This window comes from Spinacia oleracea, chromosome 3 (assembly GCF_020520425.1).
Source record: "Spinacia oleracea cultivar Varoflay chromosome 3, BTI_SOV_V1, whole genome shotgun sequence".
Classification (NCBI taxonomy): Eukaryota; Viridiplantae; Streptophyta; class Magnoliopsida; order Caryophyllales; family Amaranthaceae; genus Spinacia; species Spinacia oleracea.
The window spans coordinates 155426702-155454417 of record NC_079489.1 but is presented as its reverse complement, the minus strand read 5'-3'; the positions used below and the strand labels follow the sequence as shown (position 1 = coordinate 155454417).

The 27716-nt window shown below is 35.5% G+C and overlaps 2 protein-coding genes across 3 annotated transcripts; both read right to left on the bottom strand.

Annotated features, from left to right (window-relative positions):
• Nucleotides 1–2917: 2917 nt before the first annotated feature.
• Nucleotides 2918–15552, bottom strand: LOC110798894 (3-epi-6-deoxocathasterone 23-monooxygenase CYP90C1). 2 transcript variants are annotated; one of them, XM_022004091.2, is made up of 9 exons: nucleotides 15027–15552; nucleotides 9803–10127; nucleotides 9089–9238; nucleotides 8056–8379; nucleotides 5419–5505; nucleotides 5180–5258; nucleotides 4425–4531; nucleotides 4151–4278; nucleotides 2918–3469 (listed from the first exon to the last, which is right to left on the bottom strand). In XM_022004091.2, the coding sequence occupies exons 1-9, from the start codon at nucleotides 15266–15268 to the stop codon at nucleotides 3370–3372; spliced, it is 1542 nt and encodes a 513-aa protein (XP_021859783.2). In that variant the 5' UTR covers nucleotides 15269–15552; the 3' UTR covers nucleotides 2918–3369. The 2 variants fall into 2 exon arrangements, with proteins under 2 accessions (XP_021859783.2, XP_021859782.2); XM_022004090.2 differs by having other exon boundaries at nucleotides 5419–5508; nucleotides 15027–15539.
• A 4757-nt stretch (nucleotides 15553–20309) lies between these two features.
• Nucleotides 20310–26621, bottom strand: LOC110798904 (CDK5RAP1-like protein). Its single transcript, XM_022004102.2, has 3 exons — nucleotides 26198–26621; nucleotides 22419–23476; nucleotides 20310–20943 (listed from the first exon to the last, which is right to left on the bottom strand). Exons 1-3 carry the CDS (start codon nucleotides 26455–26457, stop codon nucleotides 20429–20431), a joined length of 1833 nt encoding a protein of 610 aa, XP_021859794.1. The 5' UTR covers nucleotides 26458–26621; the 3' UTR covers nucleotides 20310–20428.
• Nucleotides 26622–27716: the final 1095 nt, after the last annotated feature.

Here is a 27716-nt window from a genome sequence, read left to right as displayed (position 1 = left end):
GATATTAACTTGAAGTAGTTTGGTAAGGGCTTAATCATTTTCCCGGACATGTGGATTTAAGATGGGCTGTGGCCCGTGGGTTGTTTTTAAAGATCTCGGGTTCTAAGTTTGCTTTGAATTCATTGAGCGGGTCTTTGCTGAAAATTATTTGGTGCACCGTGCAAACCAAGTTGGCCGTTAATGGCCTTTTTCACATTTTCTCCTCATATGTAAGAAGAAAAAGTGAGAGAGTGTAAAGGTGCACCCAGGTGTTGGGTGCATCTTAAATGTATTGGGCTTTGTCGTATGTAGATCCAATTCTCTTAATTTTGGGCCTGATGAGGTGGGAGTCGTGGGATGGTGGGAAGTAGATAAGCCTATTTGTCCTTCATTAGAGGAACATTAGTGGAGTCCGAGCTTAAGACTTCCACATCATCTTCTTTATTTAATATTTAATATTTTACTTTTAGTCAAGATCATTTCAAATTTACCTTTTCACTTCACCTGTATTCATTCAAAACTTGGGAAAATAATAGAATAAAAAAAACAATAATTGAGATAAAAGTTGATGTTTAATCGTCTGAAATAGTTGATATTCCAAGGATTTTGCTCAGACTTTTGTCATATTCACCCACTTAGGGTGCGTTTCCCTAGTATGGAGGGGAGTCTAGAAAAGAGTCTGTGGTAATTGATTACAACCTAGAGGTGTTAAAAATCAAGACTCATTTAAGACTTCATTTTTTTCTCAACCAAATCAAATTATGCTACATCATCACATTTTATTATAATTAACTATGGTTTTGGAGTTTAGTTGAGTTTCAGGTGAGTCTGTTAGTAATGTTTAAAAATAGGGAGAATCTTTTGTGAGTGTACGTAATGAAAAAACAAGTGAAAGTTGGTGTAAAAAGTTGGCATGATAGAGTCTGGAGTTTGAGGCTGAGTATGAGAGATAAACTCACCCTAAATGGGATGTCTTATCATACTTAATGAGATTTTTTCTCGGACTTTTGTTTAGACTAGCGGTAATCTTGCTCTTATCTTTCACATTGGGAAAATAGGGAGAATAAAATTACGATATGATTTAGAGTGTATTAATTGTAATATTTTTATATAGATGACGAGAAAATATATTTAGAGTCCCTCCTCTCAAGGATAACGTGGCGCCTAAGTAATCACCGTCAATAATCAAGAGGAGTTACAGGCTATTACAAGTTTCAATATATATAGAATCTAAGACTAAGTGGCCACATTTGCAAATATATTACAAACTTGTAGAAGAAGAGTTTCGATGTCGTCGATAATATTTTGGAGCTTCCATGAAGTATGTCGCATGGTATTGATCACCAAATGTTGTCACCTACGATAAGGGTGTTAAGACGGATGACTTCAAGTAGACCTTTGTGAAGAGCTAGAGCTTTTGCGATATAGACTTGTGTGATGTTCATAGGTTGAGTTTAAGCAACTTCCTCCATTTTGAAGTTCTTAGGAAGTGTGACTTCCAATTTTATTGCAAACCAAACAACACCACAATATTCCTGTTCTTAGGAAGTTACACTTCTCATGTTTTTCATGTCAACTAAAACACACCTAACTCACGTGCGTGTTATTGTTTTTAATGCATATTCGTCTATTCATTTGGATAGTACTCTATCGGATAGCGGGTCATATTTTTTTAAGGTAAGAAAAAGTGCTCTGTCGGATTTGGATCCCTCACGGGTCAACTTGGCCAAGATTAGCTGGCTAGACACTTTGAGAGCGGAGATGGTAAGGAGAACCCTCCCTTAGTAGCATCGAACTCCCCAATTTTTGGTTGGTAGGTGAAATTCTTTCTTTAAGGCCAAGACATTACTTGATATTCGAATAGCATTGCGGATTTGACATCATCAAATCAATTTCAATTATGGTAAAAATTGTGTCAATTGTCAAATACTACAAACCATTAAGGTATTGACAATGACTTAATTGGATCTTGAATCGTTTGATCATATCTTTTCATATGTATCCATAATAGTACGACCAAATGTACTGAAAGATTCATATCCATTTTTCATATATGGGTCCGGAAAATCCACTAAAAAATCACACATATGGGGCCTAAAAATCCACTAAAAAATAACACATGTGGAAATAATTCTTCTGTTACTTTTGGCTCCCTAAAGTGATGTTCAATATTGCGGGCTTTATCCGAGTTAATCTCATCGATTCAACACAAGGACCATATCAAGTGGTGGCATTATTACTCCGTATAATAAAATCAAGAAACGTTAAATACGGGTCTGGGTTGCACCCGTTGAGCGAGAGAGAGTTCATTTTACAAGATTGAAGGAGGTTTCACTTTATAAACTATACGACAATAAGGAGAAATGTTTAGACCTGTGAAACGGGTCGGCCGGGTTGTAAAAATTACTTTTGAGTTCGGGTTAGTTCGGGTCGGTCACTTTCGGGTTCTGTTTTACAAATGCTTGTTCAAGAACTAGAACTTTCGGGTTCAGGTCGACCCAACGGGTTGAGAGATTTTAAAACGCATATTATATTTGTATTAATTTGGGTGATAAATATACAAAATATATGTATAAATTAACAAATTTTCATACACAAGTTTATATTTAGTCAAATTCAACCCTAAAATAGCGTATAATTCAAATCAAAATCATATTACACCCAACAATAGTACCAACAACGTGTTTTATGTGCTTAAAATTCTTCATAATATCATTTATTACTATAAATATAACGATTTCTAAGCGGCCGGGTCAAATGGATTCAGTCGGGTTTTGGCGCATTACTTTTCTGGTTGTTCATGTTCGGGTATAATCGGGTTCGGGCAACAAAATCTTGTTCAAGGCCCAGTATTTTCGAGTCAGTTTCGGGTCGGTTTTTGGATTGGGTCGATTTTTGACAGGTCTAGAAATGTTCATTTCCAAGTCAATACATAAGCTTTTATCTCCAAAATAGTAAATATTCAATTTAATTTAATTTTCAACAAAAATAACGAGAAGTCGTTTTGAATGGGGTACAACTAACTCTGATTGTATATGGGTACAATCAAAAATTTACGCCATTTGACAACATGCCCACATTCACAAAAAAAATGATATTCCCTGTCTCCATTTACTTGCTTTATTTGACCAATTTTACGACAATTTTTTTATCAATATAAAACAAGTAAAACGAGACGGAGGAGTAACAGAATACAGCAAAATTGTGATGTAATTTGTGATAGGATAGGGCATAGGGCCCAAAATTCTGAATATCTTTCTGGAGAAGAAGTTGGTTGACTTGACCCGATTAAGCGGGCTAGGTACGGGCCTAGCTTTGGCGGGCCTAGTTACGGGCCTGGCTTTGGTGGGCCCTCAATCAATCAATCACTACTTCATATACAAGTATTTTTTACCAAATCAATGAGCCATCTTGTATGACTCTTATGGGAAGTTTTTGCTTCATCTTCACTGTTGGGAAGTATACTATTTCGTCTTTCTCCGCTACCCATCTGTCACCCACAAAATTTTTGTCACCTATTTTTTCCAATAAATTTATACCGAGTAATTTTCTACGTACAAGAAAATAAAACCGCATTCGATTACCTGATCCGAAATATGTTATTTGAAAAGTAAATGACTCGATTTTGACCCACACTAAAATTGAGCTGACTCGACAATCGATAAGTCTAATTAAGAATATTAGTTATTTTACTATAGTAAGTCCATACAACCGAATATTTCTTAATAGATGCATCACTTTAATACTATTCGTATACTAAGTTTGACCATGCATTTTACTTTTGAGTATTATATAAATATAAATTTCATTATTTTGATTGTTGCTAGAAAAATCCCAAATGCATATTTTCATAATATCAAATTTTGATAATTTTTACTTATATATAATTAAAGGTATTGATGATCAAATTTGTATATAAATAATGTAAAACTCAAAGCGATGCATTTTTTAAGAAACGGCCGGAGGAAGCTAGTTAACTCAACCTGACCGGCCAATACCCAAAATCAACATGGACGATATTTCATTCGAACATGACCTAAACTTAATTGATTCACATTTCAACCCGAATCCGATTCATAACTGAACATGACCTAAACTAATTTGATTCAACCCGAATCCGATTCAAATGACCCGATTAATTAAGTAATCATGTAAAAAGAAGAAGAAATACCTATAAGTAGTGACAAGATGATGAAGAAAAATAGAGATTTCGAGGCGTGAAAATTCAAGACCAGGACAAAGTCTTTGTCCACCACCAAATGGAGAGAATGTATTGCTACTTGCAACTATTCCTTTCTTCTGCCAATAATAATAATAATTCATTTAAATTAAGATAATTAATGATGATTAGTAATAAAATCATTATTATATTAATTTATTATTGGTAAGAAATGATTGATGAATGTTGAGTACTTGTTAATTAGTGCAATTATTATTATTATTACCTCCCATCTCCATGGATCAAAATTATTGGGGTTCTCATAATTTTGTTCGTCCATATGAATTGAGGTTAAGGATGCAAGTACACCCCATCCTTTTGGTATCAAATAACCTGCAATTTCAAACATATTCCTTATTATTAGTCTTCATATTTACATCATTTATTATCAATAAAAAAATTACTAATAACATTCATTTAGAAACACATAACTAAAACAATTTTACGGTAAGTGCATCTATCTGCATGGCTAGTGAGAAGATATGTGGTACATAAAGATGCCACTGGGCCGGGTCAAGCCAGCCCCAGGCACAACACTACTCAACACGGGAAAAAAAACATGGTCCGACATGAGCACGAAGTTATGAGTTGGCACGGGTCGTATTTTTATCTTGGAAAAAGCACGACACGTCCAGACAGGACAAAAAACGTTTAATTGATTGGGATTAGGTTTAGCCCTTTAGGCACGAAGGCCCAATTTGAGGGCAAGTGGGCTTGTGTTGCACTTGGGCCACATTTTTTAAAAAATTTCGACACGTTCCACCCCAACACGAAACAAATAGGCTTGTCGTGAACCAGGCCCGTTCAAGCCCAAGCACATGGGCACATGGGCTCAGAAGCCCAACCCGACCCGACCCGACCAACAATGATCTTTAGTGGTACATGGTCTACTACATGCAACTTATATCCCAAATGGCCAAACGGCAAGGGATTTTACTTTTATCATAGGTTGGGTTTAGAAAAGAAGTATAAAATACTCACCGTTAATTTCTACGTCTTGAGTGGCTTGTCTCCAAATTGCATTTATGATATTCGCCAGTCTTAGAGTTTCAGTTATTACCTAATGGAGCATAAACGTAGTGTGAGAGTCTCTCTCACATGGGAACTGATTGTGGCACACTATATAGTTGGTTTTGGTACAGTTTTCTGTGTTTTCATATAGGTGTGCCAAAATCAATTTTTCACACACAAAATTAATAATGTAGTGTGATCGAACTCACATTTTGGGTGAACGTCAAAGACATGTAGTCGGTCCAAGCATAGGAGTTCCCGGAATTAGCCTTTTGCCTCTTCAAATCCATGTTTTCCTGCTATATACCATCCCACAAAATAAGAAAAAAATCCTCATCTATCTATACTATATATTAAAAGGCGTTTAAAAGAAAGTTTATGTGACACGTGACGCTCTTCTTATGGGTGGTTTGCTCAATGTAATCTTCATACACATTAAAAAAATATCAAACTTGGTTTGCATAAGGTTTAAACCCTTGACCTTGAGTTTAAAGATTAAAGTCTTTACCACTAAGCTATTACATTTGTTCATGTTATCATTGCAAAAATAAAATATAAGTAAATGTAAATGTCATTAATGTAGTAACCCGGGGCATCGCCCGGGCCCAAAAACTAATTAATCACTCAAAAGAAGTGGTCTCTAATCCTCATTAATACGATGTTTAATTACTTCCTTTACTCTAAATTATACGGAATTCTATGGTTTAGATTAAATCATGATCCATGAATTAAAAAAATAGTCATAACTATACTAATAACATTGATTTCGAAAACTAACAACAAAATCAAAAAAATTTACTCCCTCTGTTTTTTTTGTTCTTTACATTTTTCTTTTTGGCTATTTCAAAAAGTTTTTACATTTCCTTTTATATTATCACATAAATGATTTAATAATTTGTGTCCACTGATTATTTTAACCAATTAAATTCATTGGGTCATTTACTCCCTCCGTCTCTTTTTGTTTTTTACGTTTTATATTTTTCACGCGTTTTAACGATTAATTAATTTGCATGAGATTCCTCATTTTTTTATTTAAACAAATAAATTACGTTTATTTATAATATTTTCACTTTTATCAAAATTCTGATATTGGAAAATGAGAAAAATTTAATGTCCCAATGGAAAAGTGTGAGAGATTAAATGACTCAATGAATTTAATTGGTTAAAATAATAATTGGACACAAATTTTGATAGAATACTAAGTCATTTATGTGATAATATAAAAGGAAATGTAAATAACATTTTGAAATACCAAAAAAGGAAAACGTAAAGAACAAAAAGAGACGGAGGGAGTACTATATTTCACACTTTTTCAGTAGGACATTAAAATTTTCTCATTTTCCCAATATCATAATTTTGATAAATGAAAACATTATAAATAAAAATTATTTGTCTTATTTAAATAAGAAAAATGAAGGAATCTCAATATACATTAATTAGTCGTTAATAAACGTGTCAAAAGTCAAACGTAAAGAACAACAAGAAACGGATGTAATATCTTTTATAATTTTCATATTTTGTAAAACATAGAAAACTGAAATAAAAAATACTCACTCCGTCTCTTTTTGTTTTTTACGTTTTCCTTTTTGGGTATTTCAAAATGTTCTTTACATTTCCTATTATATTATCACATAAATAACTTAGTATTCTATCAAAATTTGTGTTCAATTATTATTTTAACCAATCAAATTCATTGAGTCATTTAATCTCTCACACTTTTCCATTGGGACATTAAATTTTTTCTCATTTCCCAATATCAGAATTTTGATAAAAGTGAAAACATTATAAATAAACGTAATTTATCTCGTTTAAATAAAAATAATTGAGGGATTTCAAAGCAAATTAATTATTCGTTAAAACGCGTGAAAAATACAAAACGTAAAAAACAAAAAGAGACGGAGAGAGTATATAAAACGGACTCTGACCTTACACAGAAAATGTGAGACAGAAAACCAGAATAATTTATTATGAAAAGTGAAAATTTTGGGTTTTGTTAAAAACAATAAAAAGCCTTTAGATTTATTTGTTTTTTATTTTTATTTTTTTTACAAAAAAGATATGGCTTTAGAGTTTGGACGTGGAAGGATGGGGTTCAGTGAGCATGCAATATGGAAAATTAAAACGTGACGACGACGTTTCATCGCATCCAATTTAATTCTTACCCTCTAATTTTGTCACCGACACCCGTCTTATTCGTTACAATTAGGTTACTCATCTTTTTCATCACCAACTTGACTTGTTATCTATTCCGTACTACGGAGTAGTTTTTGCCTTTTATTAAAAAAAAAACTAAATTTTGCCGACGAACTAATTAAACTTGTTTTTAATTGCCGTTTTAACTAACATTTTGGATTCTTTTAAATAGTTGTTTTTGGATTATCGTGTAGCTTTCGCTTTGATAACATTAACATTCTTTGATGCATGATTTTTAAAAGACTTTGTAATCTCATTGGTTAGTTTAAGTGTACGTGGATGGATTAATGAATTGACATTTTAATTCCTTAAATTCTACTGGCTCAAATTCTTACAACTATTTTGTTTTCTTGTGAAAATGAAATAAAAAGGCAACAATTTCCCATAAAAATACAGCAATAATAGTTAATCTTATAATGTTCCATTTTCCTTAATAACCGCATAAAATGACAAACGAAAAAAACATTTAGGCACAGAGGGAGTAAAAGATTGAGTGGAAAATCGTAAATAGTGTTGGGGTAAGAAAGGTAAGGCAGTAAATTCATGTTAAAAAAAATAGTAAATCAAAGTGTTAAAAAACGTTATGAAACGGACTGAAACAGAAAGTGTAAAGATCATTTTGAAACGGAGGTAATACGTAATAAGACACTTACCACAAGTTGTTTTAAAGCAAGGGGATTATCACTTAGGTACTTGACGGCTAGGGTCATCACCATTGGCACAGAGTCCTCTCCGGGGACCATCATCTCGATTATATTTCCGGCGACGAAATCCAACGGTTGACATTTATCGTCGTCGCTTCTGTCGTCAACGTTGCATAACAACACGTCGATTGCATCACTGCTGGCGGTGGTGGTGATGGCGGCGGCGGTGGTGGTGCTTGATGCTGCTAAGTTGCTTGTAGTGTCATTTGTTTTGTATGTTATTAGCCTTTCCTCTATTATCCTTCTTATCATCTTTTGCAACCTCTCTTTGGCCTGCATGCATGCATTGACCACTTCAATTCTTTAGTCAACACTTAAGAGTAGGAGGGATAATTAACAATTTATTTATTTTGGTCCACGCATTACGTTGTGATAATAGTGGAGTCAGAAATTATTTGTTTGGGTGGCGAAATGTCAAAAATATTGGATTAACAAAAATGAAAAAGAAAAGTCAAGACAAAATATATGCACACAAATCTCTATCACAACACCTAGACCTGGTCAAATTGAGGGCCGTGCAGGGTTCGGGTCGGCCTTAAAAATTCTACCCATTATGTTGGGGCGGGCCAGCAACTGTTCAAACGAGGGCATCTGCCACTCATGTTGGGTCGGGTCAGGCTCAAAAAACGGGCCTAAAATTTATGCCCAAACCCGCTTTTTTCGGGCCTGGTCAAATTGTGGATCAGTTAGGGTTTGAGTCGGGTCAAGCCTTGAAAATTCTACCCATTAGGTAGGGGCGGGCCAACAACTACTCAAACTGAGGGCATCTGCCACTCATGTCGGGTCAGGCCGGGCCCAAAAAATGACTTAAAATTTATGCCAAACCCCGCTATTTTCGAGTCTCGTCGGGTCGGGGCTCATGATGATTCGTATAAAACTTTTTTCTTATCGGTAAATGACAAAAGATGGTCAAATGTTATAGTGTGAATAGTACAAAAGTCAACACGGCGTGAAAACGGAGGAAAGAATATTATTTATATACCTTTAAAGAATTGTAAAGTTGTGTGCCAGGAAGCTTGATAGGTAAACAGATCAAGCCTTTGATAAACTCTTTATAGTCTTTCTTGAACAACTCCATTTCATCACCAGGACCCAGGCTCATTAGTACTTTCACCAATATCTCAAATGTAAGCTGAAAAGGGCCCACCATCCATATCACAATTAACAAACAATTAACTATTGAGTTAATTAATACTCCGGTTAATAAAATAAAAGATATTTTGATATTTACCACTTTTTAAGTTTCAAGTTTTTGTATTTACCACCTTATAAAATGTAATTTCATATTTACCTCCTTAATTTTATGAAATGTTTTAAATTCACCGCCTCTTATCGGTTTTCATCCAACTTCCGATCCCTCTGAACCCTATTTAACTAATTTATTTAATTGGAAACCTAATAAAAGAGGAGGGAAATTAAAAATGTTGGTTAAATGGGGCTCATATGGATGAAAAATGAGATGAAATCCATTACAAAGTGGTGAACATAAAACTTTTGGTAAATATGAAATTACATTTTATAAGGTGGTAAATACAAAAACGTGAAATTTAAAAGGTGGTAAATATGAAAAAAAATCCTAAAATAAAATAAAAGTACTGCATAATTGATAGATTGTAATAGAGGATACTAAGATTATACTCGTAACTTTAGTACAATTACGTGTATACCCTTAATATCCTCTATTATCAGCGCGTACCTGATTAGTTTGATCTTGGATGTAAACAAGGTCACAATTTTTCCAATTATCCAAAGATAGCTTAACAGAAGTCTCAATATCTGTTGTAATCTGGGCTTTCAACTCTGGGGATTTCAAAAATCTTCCGATCGACGCGTGAACTCTCTTATGGAGAGCTCCATTCATTCTCAGAATGGAGGATTCACCAAATAGTTCAGTTATTGATTTTGGGTAAGATGGGATGAAGATGTTCCCATGGTTTTGTAACACCACTTTGTTTATTTCTGGATCTGTTGACACTATTACTGGTTTTCCTAATAGATGTGTTCTGAATACCTTCCCATACCTAATTATAATAACATAAATGGAGGATTCACAAAATAATTAGAAATTACCCGTTGTTATGACAGATGCAAAAAAGATAAATTAAGAACGTAAATAAAGAACACAGAAGTATTTAACAAAACTATATAAAAAAGGTGATGATGAATGTCGCAAGTTGCGACCATTAAAATGCGTCACAATCCTAAGCGTCATTCTTTCATAGAAAAACTTATCTAAGGCCCGAGCTACGACCAGATTAAGTCTACATCATTTGCCTTTCAGGTCTCTCTCTACCCCTGAAAACAACTCACAAAGATAGTAAAGATGACATTGTGTCGGGCCAGCCCAATTCACGACACGACGTGAAAGATGCACAAGAAATCCCGACCCAACAAGGAATGGCCTCATGCCACATTTTTCTTGGAAAAACATGACAAAACATGTTAAATTGGATGAAATCAGGCTTAGGCACGAATTCATATGGGAATACGCCGTCCTTTAAAAATTTTGGCTCTACACAACCACACAAAACAAGTGAATTTAACTTGTGCCATGCATATTTAGGTTAAAATACGTGAGTTCGACACAAAACACGACCCGACACGACCACGAACATCCTATCAAATGGTTTGTTAAAACTAGTGCGCTTTCTTTATGTTGCATTTTGTTTTGTTATGTTGTGGTTTGTTTCATTGTGTGTGTTGGTGTTGCCACAAATTATTCAACCTACTGACTACTGACTACTGACTAGTCAATCATACTACCAAATGCTGACATGATATGCAAGTAATATTCCTACAAATGCTATGAATTATTGCTGCAAACAAAAAAATTAAAAATTTAAAAAAGAATTTTTTTTTTTTTTTTTAAAAAAAGAAAAAAGAAAAGGGGCAAAAAGGTTTCTTCCAGATTGACTACTGTTGTCCAGGGGGAAACTTCTGCTATTTCAGCCCCCTTTATGTTTCCCTGTCAACATACTAGTATTATTCATTTTCACAAACAGGAAAAACAAACTTATCTGCTTGTAATAGAATACGACTGACTTAGACCCCTTAGCCCGGTCCACTGGCCCGATCCGGCCTGACCCCAAAAAAGTACAGACTTAGGCAGTCTCAAATACACATTTTTATACCATAGTCCGAGCAGGATCGACAAGCATGAAAAAATCTGGTCAGTTCGAAAATCCCTCACCAAATTTATTGATTTGGGCATGAGTTTTGTGTTAATGCCCGACTCGGCCCGAATTTTAATCACATCTAGACTGACTATTCCTTCCGTCTCTTTTTGTTTGTTTTATAGTGTGAGACAAGTTCAATGAATAACCGAAAGAGGTAACTAGCTAGGGTAAATATTAAGGGACGGAGGGATTAATTTGTTCATAAATCCAAATCATGATAATTTAGAACTCATGTTTACTAAATGTTGTTGGTGTTGGATTTGGTGTTTGAGAGGTTGATGTCCAAAATTTTGGATGTTGCTAAACATGCCCTAAGTGGCTAAGTGTCATGCTAAGAAAAGTTGTACAAGGACAATGCACGGCGGATGTATGCCAGCCCAAATGGCCCGTAAAATATAAAATATACCCTCTCTGTTTAGGAATACTCGCAACGTTTTGACTGGACACGCTTGTTAATGCACAACTTTGACCATTAATATCTTTAATTATATATTATAAAAACTTATAAAATATTAATATTTTGAAAATATATATTAAGATGAAGCCAACAATATATTATATGCTAACACTTGTTTTCATATACTATAAATAAAATAGGGCCAAAGTGAATTATGTGAATAGTGCAAGAAGTCAAACCGTTTCGAGTATTCCGGGATAGAGGGAGTATAATTTAAGCCGTGTGTTTCTATCGGTTTAAAAAAATATGGCAAAATTATACGTCGATTGATGTTATTAATATTTAGTATAAATGCTCCGCAGTTTATTGAAAAGAATGCACAATGTTGGTTCATTAACTATTGTACTGCAAAACTACAAACTAGTTGTTTCTACATCTTCCCCTACATGCTAGTTTGATTAAGTTAAGTTCCACTTTTATATCATTAAGTACAATCTTTAGGCTTTAGGATTAGATAGGAGTACATCATTATCTTTATTAACCAGAATATAAATATAAATTTATTGTAAAAAGACTGCCTGACAGGCTGACACTCTACATGCTATGTCACTTATCACTTACCTAATCAATTGTTTGTTGGTTCAGTGGTGATTGGGGTTGAAATTGGTAGGAAGAACCCGTGTTCGATCCCCCGCAACAACAATTGGGAGGGGACTGGAACTTATCCACCCATAACTCGCCCCGAATCCGGATTAGCCCTAAGGGTGAACCGGGTACTAACACCAAAAAAAACTTATCACTTACCCAGCTAGCTACCTATTGGACCTGATCAACTATAGTCGGACCCATTGACCCAACCCGACCCAACCCAGGAACGTGTGAGTTTGGTCATCCTCAAATAAGCATTTTAGACCGAAGTTGAGCCCGACTCGAAAGACCCATAACAAAGCTATGGGTTTGTCAATTGGTGCATGAGATTTTGTGTTAAAGTCAAGTCCAACCCAATTTTTAATCCCCTCTATTACTGTACTTGTTATACTATTCGATATATTATGACAGTTAAATAAGTGTCAGACGGTTTGATAGCAAAACTAGTTGGAATATAAAACGAAAGATAAAAAAAATATTGACCGACTTCTACTTATGATCAACCCCTCTAATGGGAAAATGCTTTTTGTAGAGATACAACCCACTAATGATGATTGATGACAATACTATTCGAATAGTTAGAGATGATGATGATCATCATCATCACGACTCTTATCTTTTGGAGCAATTAAATATCGTTTTCATAAATAGATCATCACCACTTTTTATCGGTAGATGTTTAATTATTAGGTGAGTTGTTGTTAAAGAATCATGGGTTAAAGCCTTAAAGGTGTACTTTTTTTGCATTTATTTATAGTTGTGATTTTCATATTTATTTCTAATTCATCTCTCTAAGATCCAATTCTAACCATAACAAAAGCAACACATCCTCTAAGATGTACATTAAGAAACTTGATTCTTATGCTTTGTTCAGTCTAATTTTTCTAGTTTCGGTTTAATCTGGTCTGATTTTAGCTTTCTGGTTTGATCTAAATGTTTTATGTGAGTGTTTTGTTGGTTTTTGTGTTATGTTCTGATCAAGTATGATCTGAATGTTTTATGTGAGCAATTGTTTTTTTCTTAAGAAAATACTAGGTACGCGTGAAAGAAATCCATACCATTCTGCGTAATAAAAACCATATAATAAAATTTGAATAATTTAATTTGACAAGGTAAAAGGGTCACACACTAGTAGACATTTTGGGATGAATTTGATTTCAACGTCAGAAAATATCAATCTCTACTTGGACAAATAAGGTGGCCCCTATAGAAAAGACCACAAAATCCCCATACTTGGTGGAATGTGTTTCATACATATCTCAAATAGAAAATGGGATGCTAATCTCAATCACAAAAAAAACTAAATTTCCACACCAAACAACAATTTTTTTTTCACTCCATTTATGTTTTTGATGGAAATCTCTAATTTCCTTATATTGAAACATGAGTAAAACCTTTTTATTCAATAATTTCCCATCCACTATGTGCCTATGTTTACCTTTATTACTTACTACCCTTAACATTTGAAGTAACATGAGATAGAAGATTCGGACTCTAAAAACTTAAACCTTTTTATTCAGACTCTAATTACTATTCTTTAAGGTAAGAGCGATCTAAAAGGACGGTTGTACGTAATTGTTTATCATGCATCTAATAGAATTATTTAATTGAACTTATAGTTTCGAATGTTTAATCAAGTTTCATGTTTAGTTAAGTGTATATGATTATGGGATATTTAGTTTCTACAATACCACATGCACTACCATGTACTATTAGAGAGTATTAGTAGTAGTGATGATGGATGAATAAAGTATTTCTTCCCCATTCATCCAACTGCTAATAAATTTATAATTGAACAAAAAGAGTATAAATAAATATAAACTTCATTTTAGTAGTTAAGACTAAGGATATGTGTACGACAAGGTCTCAAATTCAAATCCAAATTATCATGTCTCGACGAACCAACAAGGTGTTAGACTAATAGTTAATACCGAGGGTCTGTGTACAATAAGATCTCAGGTTATTATCCAAATTAACAATATCATTTCTCGACGAACCCACGAGAGGTCTTAGACTAGTGGTTAAGATCGAGTGATGGTCTATGTGCAATACGTCTCAGATTCTATCCAAATTAACCATATCATGTCTCGACCACCAACCAACTAGGTCTTGAACTAGTGATTAAGACTGATAATGATCTGTATATAACAGGTCTTACGTTTATATCCAAATTAACTATATCATGTTTCGACGAATCAACGAGGTCTTGAACTACTGGTTAAGACTGATGATGATCTGTATATAACAGGTCTTACGTTTATATCCAAATTAACTATATCATGTTTCGACGTACCAACGAGGTCTTAAACTAGTGATTAAGATTGATGATGATTTGTATATAACAGGTCTTACGTTTATATCCAAATTAACTGTATCATGTTTCGACGCATTGAACCAACGAGGTCTTGAACTAGTGATTAAGACTGATGGTGATCTGTATATAACGGTCTTACGTTTATATCCAAATTAACAATATCATGCATGTCTCCACCAACCAATGAGGTCCTGAACTAGTGGTTAAGACTGATGATGATCTGTAAATAACAGGTCTTAAGTTTATATCCAAATTAACTATATCATATTTCGACGAACCAACAAGATCTTAGACCAGTGGTTAAGACTGAGGTTATGCAGCAAAGCAAATTAGGCAATATATGGAGTTAGAGAGAGACAAGAAAGAAGAAAGAAAGAAAACTTACATGGATTTGCGTTGATGCATGAAAGTAACAGGCGTAGAAGTTCTAGAAGAGGCGATGAAATCAAGAGTTTCCCCAATAAAAGGCCAACCCCAACTTCCTTCTGGAACCCTACATGACGTCATCATCGTCTTCTTCTTCATACGATTATCACCATGGAATTTAAACCATCGTCTTCTTAACAATGGTAGTAGTAGTAACAGTAGTAATATGATGAGCACCATAGTTGACCACAATCCTCCCATTTTTCTCTCTTTTATTTTAGTTTGTTGTTTCTTAATTTAATTTCTTTGTTTCTGGGAAATGTGATGTGATGTTAACTGTAAAAATAATAAAAATAATGGGGTTTGTGTTGTTATCATCATAATAACTTCAACTTGATAGTAGTACTATTTATATTCTTTCTTTCAAGAATCTGCTCATTCTTCCCTTTTTTTAATTAATACTTTTACCTTCTTTTTGGGAATTTATTTATTTATTTAAATAGTCTGGCCGTTCCCACAATTCCCACAAACCTTTTATTTATTTAGACTCTGTTATGTTCGACTTAGGTCCTGTTCTTTTAAATTTTATTTGGCTGAATTGAATTATATGGAGCTGAATTGAACTGAATTGGATTAAATGGAGCTGAACTGAACTGAATTAAATGGAGCTAAACTGAATGAACTGAACTGAACTGAACTGAACTAAGCTGCAAAAAAGTCCAAAAGAACAGGGCCTTATTTTGACTTATTTCAGACAAAATAAGTTCAGATAATATAAGTTCAAAAAAAATAAGTTTTTTCAGACATTTTTACACACAAATAAGTTTATTTCAGACAAAACAAGTTTTTTCCAGATAAATTAGTTCAGATAAGTTCAGTTAAGTTCAGATAAGTTCAGTTAAGTCCAGATAAGTTCAGATAATATAAGTTCAGTCAAAATAAGTCCAATAACGAATCCTTATTTCAACTCCACATGTACCAAGTAAAATGAAAAACATTATTACAGCGTGGATACTTCCTCTGTTCTGTTTTAGTTGCAATTTTATATTGTTCAACTCAATTTTTACAAAGGTTATTGGTTAGATAATAAATTATATTTCTACCCGGGCCTATTTTCAAATATAATTAGGGGAAATAATTGTTATTGAATACTACCTCCGTTTCAAAAAGATCTTTACAGTTACTATTTGCACGGACTTCAATGCAATATTTAACTACTAATATATCCTATTTCGTATGTGAAAAAATTATAAAAATTTGATATTCTGAAAATATATCCCGAGATCAATATAACAAGATCTTACATGTAACGTTTTGATGTATATAATGGTGAGAATTTACGGTCAAATTTTTTATACTTTGGACACATTTTCCAAAGCGTAAAGAACTTTCTGAAACGGAGGTAGTACTTCGTAATAATGAGGGTTATTTGGTAGAGTCAAATAGGCTAAGTTGCCAAAAGTAGAAAGATTGTAACTATGAAATAAAAGAAACGCACGAAAATAGAAACTTTGCAACTAAAAGAGGAAGAGGGAATATGATTTTAGTAATAAAACTAATTAATGATCCAAATTCGATTGAAGTAATTGTATAATTCGTATTTATTTGGCAAAAATAGAATGAAGTAAAAGTAGAAAATAGTTGTAGGATGGCCCCGAAATAAGAATTGGAAAGTTCAAGGAAATGAGGGAGTATTCATGGTTATTAGTAATTTAGGCGATGTTCTATTTACCTTATTATTATTGCATACTCCGTATTACATTATTACTTACTCCGTATTTCTTACAAATTTTAAATCATATTATAAAAGAAAAATGCATACCAAACCCGAAAAAACAAAGGAATATTCACCTAAAACATTTAGAAAAGATAAAAATTAATCAAATAATTAAGATCAGAACGAAAATTAGAAAAATCATACCAGATTAAGTAAGGATCGAGAAACAAGACTAATACTTCTGTGAATTTTTTTTTTTTTTTTTATTTTTAAGTTTCAACAAAAGGGATCATTTTGTAAATAATACGAAGTATATAAAAAGGAAAAAAGAAAAACAAATCAGGGAAAATCCAATCAGTAGGATCCCCAAAGCTAGAGCCTATAAGTGATGCCCACTCACTAGGCTATCATTTGTTACTCAAAAAAGAAATCTATATCCTACCCACCATTTCTTAATTAATGAATTTATACGGCATGCTTTATTATTTTTGGTGGGATATAAAAGGATATTAATGAATTTCCTTTTAGTTCTGGTACTTAATTATTTTTATACTTCCTGCTTCTTTAAGTTATTGTTTGTTTGGACTATAAAAACAAAAATCAAAAAACAAACTGATTTTGTTTGAAATCTTTATATCGGTTATAGTGGAATATAGGAATAGTGGAAAAGACAAAACGTGTATATAAAAAAGACGAAAGGATTATTGCACTGATTTGGTGATGAGAAAAAGAGTCGCTTCCCCTCTCTCTCCCCCTCTCCTCTTCTCTCTTTTTAGGATTTACAAAAAATTAAGGTTTTCTAAAGGAAAAAGTAGCCAAATTTCTTCGAAAATTATGTTATTTTCGACTTTTTTCTTCAATTATGTTTTTTTTTGCTTTAAATCTGAATAAAATTACATATTTTCAGTGTAGTTAGTACCCCTATGGTGCATTTGATTCTAGTTTAATTTTATGTATTTAGACGGAAATCATATTTGTCACGGATACAACAGATCTATAGACTCACCCGTCGAAGAAGGCTGTAAATCACAACGATATAAATAAGGGTACACATATATTTGATATACTATGATCTTAGCTATGGTGAAAGAAAGTTTTTATTTGATTCGATTGTTATGTACTCCGTATTTGTTAGATTCAAAACTTTTACGTAGATGTCATATGAGTTTTTATCAATGAATCAATTTGATTATAAAAAAGACGGAGGGATCATATTATTATGCATGTGTGCATGTCATGTGTGGCACGAGAGATGATACATTATTGTGCATTTGTGCAATTGTCCATGTCGTGTGTGGTCTACATTTTTATCGTAAAACACGACAAGATACATAAAAGAAGTTGAAATTTCTAGGCCAGAGTGATGGGCATACGAGCTTAGTGTTACGTGGTACATTTTCGCGGTGCTATGGTCCAACGTGTCTTATATGAAACAACTCCCTGCAGGTTAGTATTTCTGAGTGCTATTGCCTCTATTATTGTTATGTTCAATTCTTGTTACGTAAGAGTGGGTTAGGTTGTGTGCCTAGCCTAAGCCGCCTAATCGACACTAAAACAGGCAAGATCGGACACGAGCCATGAGACATCCTACATTGAGTAACATCACAGAGAGTACGTGATGCTCCATCTGTCCCTAAAAGATTGACCCATAGAGCTATTTTTTACTTTATTAAAATTTGGGTGTAAAATATACACATGATTTGGTAAGCGGGCTCTTGAGAAAACAAATAAGAACGTCTAAAAAAGTAGTATGGGGTAATTTTTTAGGGGCGGAAGAAACAGAATTCAGAAGAAAACTTTGGAAAGATGGAAACATAACTTCGAAATTCATACTCTGCATAGCAAATGTCAATGTCAATGTCTCTGACAAGAGAAGCAGGAAAGAGTTGAAAATGTGGAATCCTGCAAAGGAGAAGGAATACCCAGATGCATTAATTAAAATTGGGTAAATTCGAAAGGATGTAAAATTGTAAATGCATTAAAGATTACAGAAACAAAAAGCAGCAGCAATATCAAGATTCAAGAACAATGCAATAATATCTATTGCTACTACTAATCTGATACTTACTCATAGACCCTGGTTAATATTAATTACTGTGTTAACATTTAATTACTGCAGGGCTAGTGCTTTCACTCTATGGCCAAACAAACTAAACCAGTCATGGCTACAAGTCTACAACTTACAAAGTTACAAGTCAACACTTTCTAGCTCAAACTAGTGGTTGCCTTATTTTTATTGCTAGTGTAACGTTTTATTGTAGGCATTTATAAATATTGTGATGTCACTCGCTCTAAAGCATCCAAAATCTATCAGAGTTCAGCAAAACAGATACATTCTCGTTTATTGGCCCCGTTTGTGACCGTTGTGCGCACACATGCGCTCTAATCTCCAATCGACCCTCGTTCTTGCCGCCGATAGGCAAGAGTGAACTGTCACGGACGGGCCTTTTGACCGCCCGCACGGCGCATGAATCCCCGAGGCTTGATCCAGGCCAGCCTACCCCATGTGCGCAACAAAAGTAATGATACTAACCTACAACAAGATACATGCATCAGAGAATGCACACAGGCTCATGGGAGTTGCCTCATATGAGACACGCTGGACCTTAACATCGGGAAAATGTCAACACGTGATAGACCGCTCTTAATAAAAAAACTCACTCGTGCTCCTACGAACCTGGGACACCCATTGTGCAAAAGACTTGCGCCCTTGCTACCAAATAAGCCAAAGTGCTACGCACGATCCAATATCAAAACACCCATACCGTCGATAGTGACTTACTAGTCAATTCAAAACATTTTTTGTCCAAAGAGGAGACATAAATATTCAGGTTAGGTAAACGCTTAATTAATTATGAGTTGAGTAATAAGGTACGAGTCAGGTCTAGTGACGGTCTACTACTTAGATTGTTGTCTAATGGGGAACCTCTAGATAAAAGAGAAGCATTCTTTCAAATTTCGATAGAAGCCGAAGAATGCAAGTCTTCTTCTATGTTAAGGAAATCTTCGGAGTTTTCCTGTCTATCTTTTTAGGGTCCATAGAATCCGAACAAATATAAGCTTCCTTCTCCTTTAACGAAATCTCCACCTTTGTCCCCAAAAAAAATGAAATCTCCGGTAATCCCCTGTTTATCTTGTCTATGATATGCACATATCAATACAAACCAAGGAATTTAGATGTGCACCAACAAGAATCAAAGAACATACCAAACTGATAAACAAAGAACCCTCTTCAAAACAAGAGTATGAAGCATGAAATCAACATTTTGTGGAAAATATTACTAATGTTCATGATGTACCCTAAAATAATCTTAAATGATGGTTAAGATGTACCTGAAGTGTACCAACCAACAAAATAGAATTGGAGTGCATCAATAGTTTCTTCTTCACTTGAGAAAACAGAGGCTTCACGTCTCTTCCAGTTTCAGCATTTCTGAAGTTTCAACTTTGTCTTCAGAAACATAGTAATTGTTCAAGGGTACACCAATCATTTGTGTACAAAATACAACCGGGTTGTCACACAAATCCGCAATTAGCGTAGAGAGCCGTCCTGGAGTCAGTATTCATGGCAGACAGGCAGCAATATAGAGGGGAGGTGGTTAACTTCCATTATATTTAACCAAAATTTCCTAGTACAAGAGGCAAATTTACGAGTGAGTATATATTACAAAATGGTAAGGCTAAACGAGAAGCATCAACCTTAATCAAGTTCTACCAGCACAAACCATAACCTCTTCTTCCTCTGCAACCTTATAGAAAGAGCTCAGTTTAGTAATTGCAAGAGCTTCCCCAAATAGGGTTGCTCTTGTTGATCTCAATATCTTGATTTCCACAAAATCACCAACTTTAGGGTTTTGCTTACTCTCATCTTGGCTATCCCTATTAGACAAGGGCATAATCGGGAATGTAACTCTATGACCTTTATCACTCTTACCAATCATCTCTGTTTCGGGAGCTCTACGATTCGGGCCTTCAACCAACACGAGCTGAATTGTACCGACCTGTGAATCGTACCTTTGACCGGTACTCTCACGGAAGGTCTCTATCATTTCTGTTAGCCTCCTTTGCTTCACATCTTCAGGAACATCATCAGTGTAACTTCTATGGGCATGGGTTTTCTCCCTCATGCTGTAGGCAAACATGTATGCCATATCGTAGCCAACAGTTTTGATGAGGCTCACTGTATCACTGAATTCCTCGTCTGATTCCCCGCAAAATCCTGCACAAATTTCCATATGTATAAATTAATAGATACACATGATTCATAAAACATCAGGCGACAGAAATATACTGATCGATTGAGTGGAGCTCCATTTTGTTAGGGTGAGTTTATCACTCGGACTCAACCCCAATCTTCATACTCTGCCACATCAGCTTTCCACTAATTTTTACCTACTTTTTTCATTATTCAGACTCACACAAGACTCTCCTTACTTTTACACATCATCCCCAAACTCGCCCCATACTCAACTAAACTCCTAAAAAAAGATAACTAAATAGGATAAAGTAGGATGATGTGGTATAATTTGATTTGGTTTGAGAAAAAGTGGAGTCTCAAGTGAATCTTGAGTGAGTCTTGGATTTTCAAACTCACCTCAAGACTTGTTGTAGTTTTTTACCACATTATCCCAAGATTCTAGCTCGAGACTCTCTTCAAAACTCCCTTCAAGACTAGGGATAAACTCACCCTAATACTGCTAGTCCGCCATAGGAAAATCAATATATTTATATTTTCTTTGGCAGGAACTAGTATTGACATATAATATGTTCTATCTACCAAAAAAAGTTTACCTTTCCTAATATTAAAAATGCTTTATGATTATATTTTCTAATACACCCTTACTAAAACTGAGTGACAGGGAGAGGATAGAAAACACGGCTATTATAAAGGGTACATTTGTAAAGCATGTCTTTATTTATTAGAATGTGACTACTTATTATGGACAAAGGGTGTAGTGAACAGTCACACTAATTAAAGTTCAACAAAAGAGTTAAGAGAGCTTGCAGGAAAGACAATTGACAGCGCAAGACTTCTGAATGGCAACCAACAACGATTTGATACTGCTGTTTATCAAAATCAAGACCAAACAGCGCCAATTTACATGAATATCAGCAAAAATATGCTGACTTAATTAGAAAATGTGAATCGTGAAGGTCTTAAAGATAGATACACAGAGTAGGGAATCTACAAGACACATGCATGAAATACGTAAAGGTGCACAAACAATATAGGCAAAAGTAATTACTACAAAATTATACACAATAATAGGTATTCAAGTTAAGAGGTGCTTATGTTAAAACAAAACAGAAAAAAGACTTAAAGAGCTTGCAGGAAAGACAATTGATAACTAAAGACTATTGAAATGGTAACCAACAATGATTTGATATTGCTGTTTATCAAAATCACGACCAAAAGGCACCAATTTGTATGAATATCAGCCAAAATGCGCTGACTTCATTAGAAAATGTGAATCAAGAAGGTCTTAAAGATAGACACACAGAGTAGGCAATCCAAAAGACACAAGCATGGAACACGTAAAGGTGCAGAAACAATATAGGCAAAAGTAATTCCTACATAATTATACGAAGTAGACAATAATAGGTATTCAAGTTGCAAGAAGTGTTTATGCCAAAAAATAAATAAAAATAAAGGTAAGAGGTCACCAAATGAAAACTGGAAATCCATAGCCTTACCGCATATGAAATCACTTGTCAGTGCAACATCTGGAATTATCCTTCGAATTTTCTCTACAAGTTCCAAGTATGCCTCTCGGGTATAGCCCCGTCGCATTCTTTGAAGTACTTCACTATTTCCAGACTGTGCAGGTAAATGCACGCTTTTGCAGATATTATACCTATCCCGCATAAGATACAGCAAATCATCAGGAAAATCTTTGGGGTGCGGAGATGTGTATCTGAACCGCATATCAGGGAATTCAGTGGAAAGCCTATCTAATAGGTCAGCAAACCGCAGACCAGTAGATTTCACTTTGCACATACTCGAAAACCCTTCACTAAGTTCCCAATTGGTTTCAGGTTCAACATCCTTTTCAACTCCAGAAGCGTCATTATAGCTATTCACATTTTGCCCAAGGAGTGTTACTTCTTTGACCCCTTCATTCCAAAGTTCTTCCACCTCTCTAACAATGGAATCCACGGGCCGTGACCGTTCCCTGCCTCTTGTGAAGGGAACAATGCAAAATGAGCACATATTGTTGCAACCTCTCATAACAGAGACAAAAGCACTGATTGAATTCTGTGAAACGCGGACTGGACTTATGTCAGCATAAGTTTCTTCAAGAGATAGAAGGGTGTTTATACCTTTTTGACCATAATCTACCTCCGCAAGTAACCGTGGTAGGTCTCTATAAGCATCGGGCCCACACACAACGTCCACCATCTTATCCGAATCTAGTATCTTATCCTTTAACCTCTCAGCCATGCATCCCAAAACCACAACTTTAGGAGGGCGGATAGACTGTGACCTACCTTGGGCAACATTTCTTTTCCAATTCCTCTTCAAAAACCAAAAGTAGTTGAGGCGTTGCCATACTTTCTGTTCTGCATTATCCCGAATAGCGCAAGTATTGATGAAGATGATCTCTGCACTCTCGGGAGCCTCAACCATTTCAGTATACCCAGCTTTCTTCATGATAGCTAACACAATTTCCATGTCATTGATATTCATCTGGCATCCATATGTCTCGTGGTAAACACGACCTTTTTGAGGCACATCAGAAACTTCTGGAGTGCTACACAATAATAAGGTAAGAAGGAAAGGCCATTTTAGCAACCAAACGACATTAAAACATGAAATTCCTAACATAATGAAGTATCTAATATCTATCACCTAGAATTTTCAGGCAATAATTCAGTGGAGACAGAAATAAAGGGTGTAGTTTTCAATCTTTGCATTGGAGTATTGGAGCGCAAATGAAGTATATAAGTGATTTGACAGTTCAAATGATCAAGATCATCCTAAACTCCCTGCATTTAAGGGGGCGTTTGGTTGGGGGTCTTCAAGAAAGGGTAAGAGAATCAGCCCAACTCTTTCCCTTAGGACATGCTTGGATTGAGGGTAATGTATTAAGGGGGTAATAAAAGTCAAATTAAGGTAATTGAAGGTGATGATGAGGGGATGAAATGGTGGCAAAGGGAACAAGCTAGTGTTGGCAAGACGAAAATAAAAGAGAAGGGGGAACAAATATCCTCATCATGGGGGGGAATAGTTACCCACCATCCCACTAGGGTGATTATTACCCTCATTTGGGGGGTAATTACTTCCCCCCTTCCTCCCTTCTCTTCACAACACCACCACACCACAACTTCTCATCACAATACCACCACACCACCCTCCTTGCAACCACCTCAATTCACCTTCATTGTCCTTTTATTATGGTGGTTTGACTTTTATTACCCCCATAATGCATTACACCCAATCCAAGCGTGCCCTTAGTTGTTGTTTGTTAAGTAAAATCTATCATTCCCTTTCACCTCTTCTTTCCCCCAAAGTTTTCTATACTGATTCCCCCCCCCCCATCCCCCCTAAGGTTTTCCATTCCCTTTCTCTATAGCTATCTGCACCTTGTACCACCAGTCATCAACCAACTACCTCCAATCTACCAGCCCCACCATGTCTCCAACCACCCCAACCACTAGCACCACCACTCTTCCAACCAACACAAAGTGGACCCCCAAATACAAACACTGCTCCATCCAAAAAACCACCCATTACCAGTGAACCAACCAACACCAACAACCACACGAAATCACCACCTTCCACCACGAAAGCCACCAACCAGCAGAGGAAAACCCACCACCATTTACATCATCAAAAATCAAACGGAAAAGGGAATCTAAGAGTGGAAAAAAAAACCTCTTCCTATTTATAATTATGGGTTTAATAGGTCGAATTCGATCATGAGAACTCTAGATCTAGAGTTTTGATGGACGAAATGAACCTCTAAATCCAACGAACGGACGGCGAAAAGGTTCACTATTGTTGACGGAAGGAAGAGGAGGCTACTGGTGAGAGAAAAAAAGGAAGCATGTAGTGAAGAAGGAAGAGAGATGGATGATGGTGACTGTTGAAGGAGGTTGCGGGAGAAGGAAGAAGAAAAAGGGTTGATGTCAAACATTTTTTTTGTCAATCCAAACAACATACAATATAAAAGAGATTACCAATCCATTCCCCTTTTTCCCTTTCTTCATTTCATTCCCCTTACTTCGTACGAACCAAACGGCCCCTAATAGTAAATAGTATCCCCGCCATCCAAAAACGATAATATTGATATGGAAACACAAAGTTCAAGATGGGAAGTCTTTTCTTGGTGGAAGAGATGGTATTTGCAAGTACAATTCACTACAATATTACATGTTGCACAAGAAGTCAATTACTTTCTAGCGGTGTGTTTGAATAGCAAGATAGAAGGGAAAGGTAAGGAAGGAAATAAGAGGAGGGAAGGGTAAAGAAAATGAGGGAGAAGGTGCTTCATTTTCCTTCCAAATCTCTCCAATTTTGGAGGGATGGTGTTTATTAAAAAGGGAGGGAAAAATGGAAAATGGAACTCTCCTCTCCCTCCCCTTTCTTCCCCTAACCTTGTATCCAAACAAGAGAGCTTATGTCCCTCCCTTTCCCTTCCCTCTCTTTCTCTCCATTCCCTACTATCCAAACAAGCTAAATTGTGGTTACCACAATTGTTATCGGAGGTAAAATCGGCTTTCCGAAATTCGTGGGATAGCAGCTTAAGTACACTCTCTCAGTGTAATATATTAATATATCAAGACTTAACCAAGCATCTATGATAAAATCGGGCCATGAGTTCATGGAGTCTCATCATATAGGAGGAACAAAAATGGATGAGTGGTTCAACACGCAACTAGGGGTAAAAGAAAAGCCCCTTATAACATACATTCACAAAATCAACTACTTAGGAAGTTAGGAGGCGTTCTCTTCACCGGATTAAACCCCGGATGGAACTGATTAAACCTGATCCATCTGGTTGAAACTTATCGAGCCCGATCAGACCTCACTAACATAGAGTAAACTTATAGGACATAATTGGAACTTATAGGACATGATTGCAACTTATCTGAACTTATCAGACCAACTTTTAGTGGATGTCATCAACTAGCTTAGTTTGTTAAGTCCAATGGGGTAGCCAAGAACTGAATCAAATCTCGTCTACATCACTACCGTGTGGCTCTCTCCCCCAAAACACACACACACAAAATGCTTAACAAAATCGAATTGAAAATTATTTCTTAAATTTGGTGTTATCTCGGACTACCACAAGTCTATGATCATACAAACAAGCTAAATCAGATGAAAATTGAAATCAAACAGGATAAAATAATAGTATAATCAAGTCTAAGATAACAATATAAGATCCAAATAAATCCCTCAAATCATCAATCATACATTTCAACATCAGAATAGCAATAGAAAGGGTAAAAATAAATGAAGAACTTACTCGGAGAGAATACTGGGAGGAGAGAGAGAAGCACGAGGCATGAAATGCCGGAGGGTTAGGTTATCCGGTTGGTGGGAGAAGTTTCTGGAGAGAGAAAGAGTGAGGGAGGGGGTGGCCCACTTGACAGTGGGAGGGCGGTGGGAGGAGAGACGGGAAAAGGAGAAGGCGGCGCATCGTCGGTGGAGTTTGATGCAGAGGGAGTATGGCGGGTGGTTTACTATGGATGATAATGATGATGTTAACGAAGAAGACGACGCCATTGATGGAGGGATGCGACAGGTTTTGTTAGGCGGTGAGTGCGGTGGTTGGGGGTGGTTTTGTGGAGCGGCGTTGGTTTTGCATTGCTTCTCAGTTTTTCACTGTTGGAATTGGATAGAGCTGCTGCGGCCCCAATACACTCGCAAGTTTTTGGGTGATTTAGTAATTTAAGTTCGATTTGGTTTAATTGGAATTAATTTATATGAACTTATATTAATTTAGTTGAACTTAATTTTATTGGAATAAGTCAAAATGAGTTTAAATAATCAGACTTTTAGGCCCTGTTCGGCATATTTAACGGTAGCGGATAGCGGTCAGCGGATGAGTAGCGGGTAATGGTTAGAGTAGCGGAAAGCGCTGAATAGTAGCGGATAACTGTCAAAATAGCGGGTAATTAATACGAGCGTTCGGTAAAAGTAGCAGTTGATATTGTAAAATAAAATAAAAGTTAGAATATCGTTTAAAACTTTACTATAAATTTGTCAAACGCTACTCGCTACCTTAAAAACTACTAATTTTAACGTTTGACAAAAGCTACCCAAAGGCTAAATTTACCGGCTAACCGCTACCTAAACCGTTACCTTGCTAAACAGTTACAAATTTTACAAGTAGCGTCTTAACTAGGTCTAGTCAAGACTCTACCCGCAACCTTGAACGCTGCTGTCAAACACGTCCATAGTATTTAGAGAAATCTACTCATTTTTAGTAGTGCTAATCATGGTCCGCGTTAAACCAATAGATAAGCTAAGACAAAAGAATTTTTCTTAGAAACAAGAAAATAAACAAAAGATTACAAATTTCGCAAGGAAGCCGGCAGATTTGACAACAATTCACCAAGCCAGACCAACATAACACATTAAGAACTCTGTGGACGCGGACACCTTCAACGGACATCGGAGAGGGGGACGACGACGACGACAGCAGCAGCAGCAACAACAACAACAACAACAACAACATGGATCAAAGATTAAGTCTTTCCGGTTGCAATGAGAAATTGGAACCACCATTAGAGAGAAGAACGGTCAAATAAGTGGGTTATTGTAAATTTATCTTCTATTATATGTAAGTATTATATCAACCTATTGTAACTTTTTTATTTAACTTAATTTTTATCAAGATTAATTCTCAAATTACATATAATAACAGGGCCCGGTGCAAATTAGTTTCCCTTTTATAAACCCTATGTTATAGTTATTTTTCGTTATTTTAGATAATGATCCGGATTATTTGTCAAAGTCGAAAAAAATTACATAGTACTTTG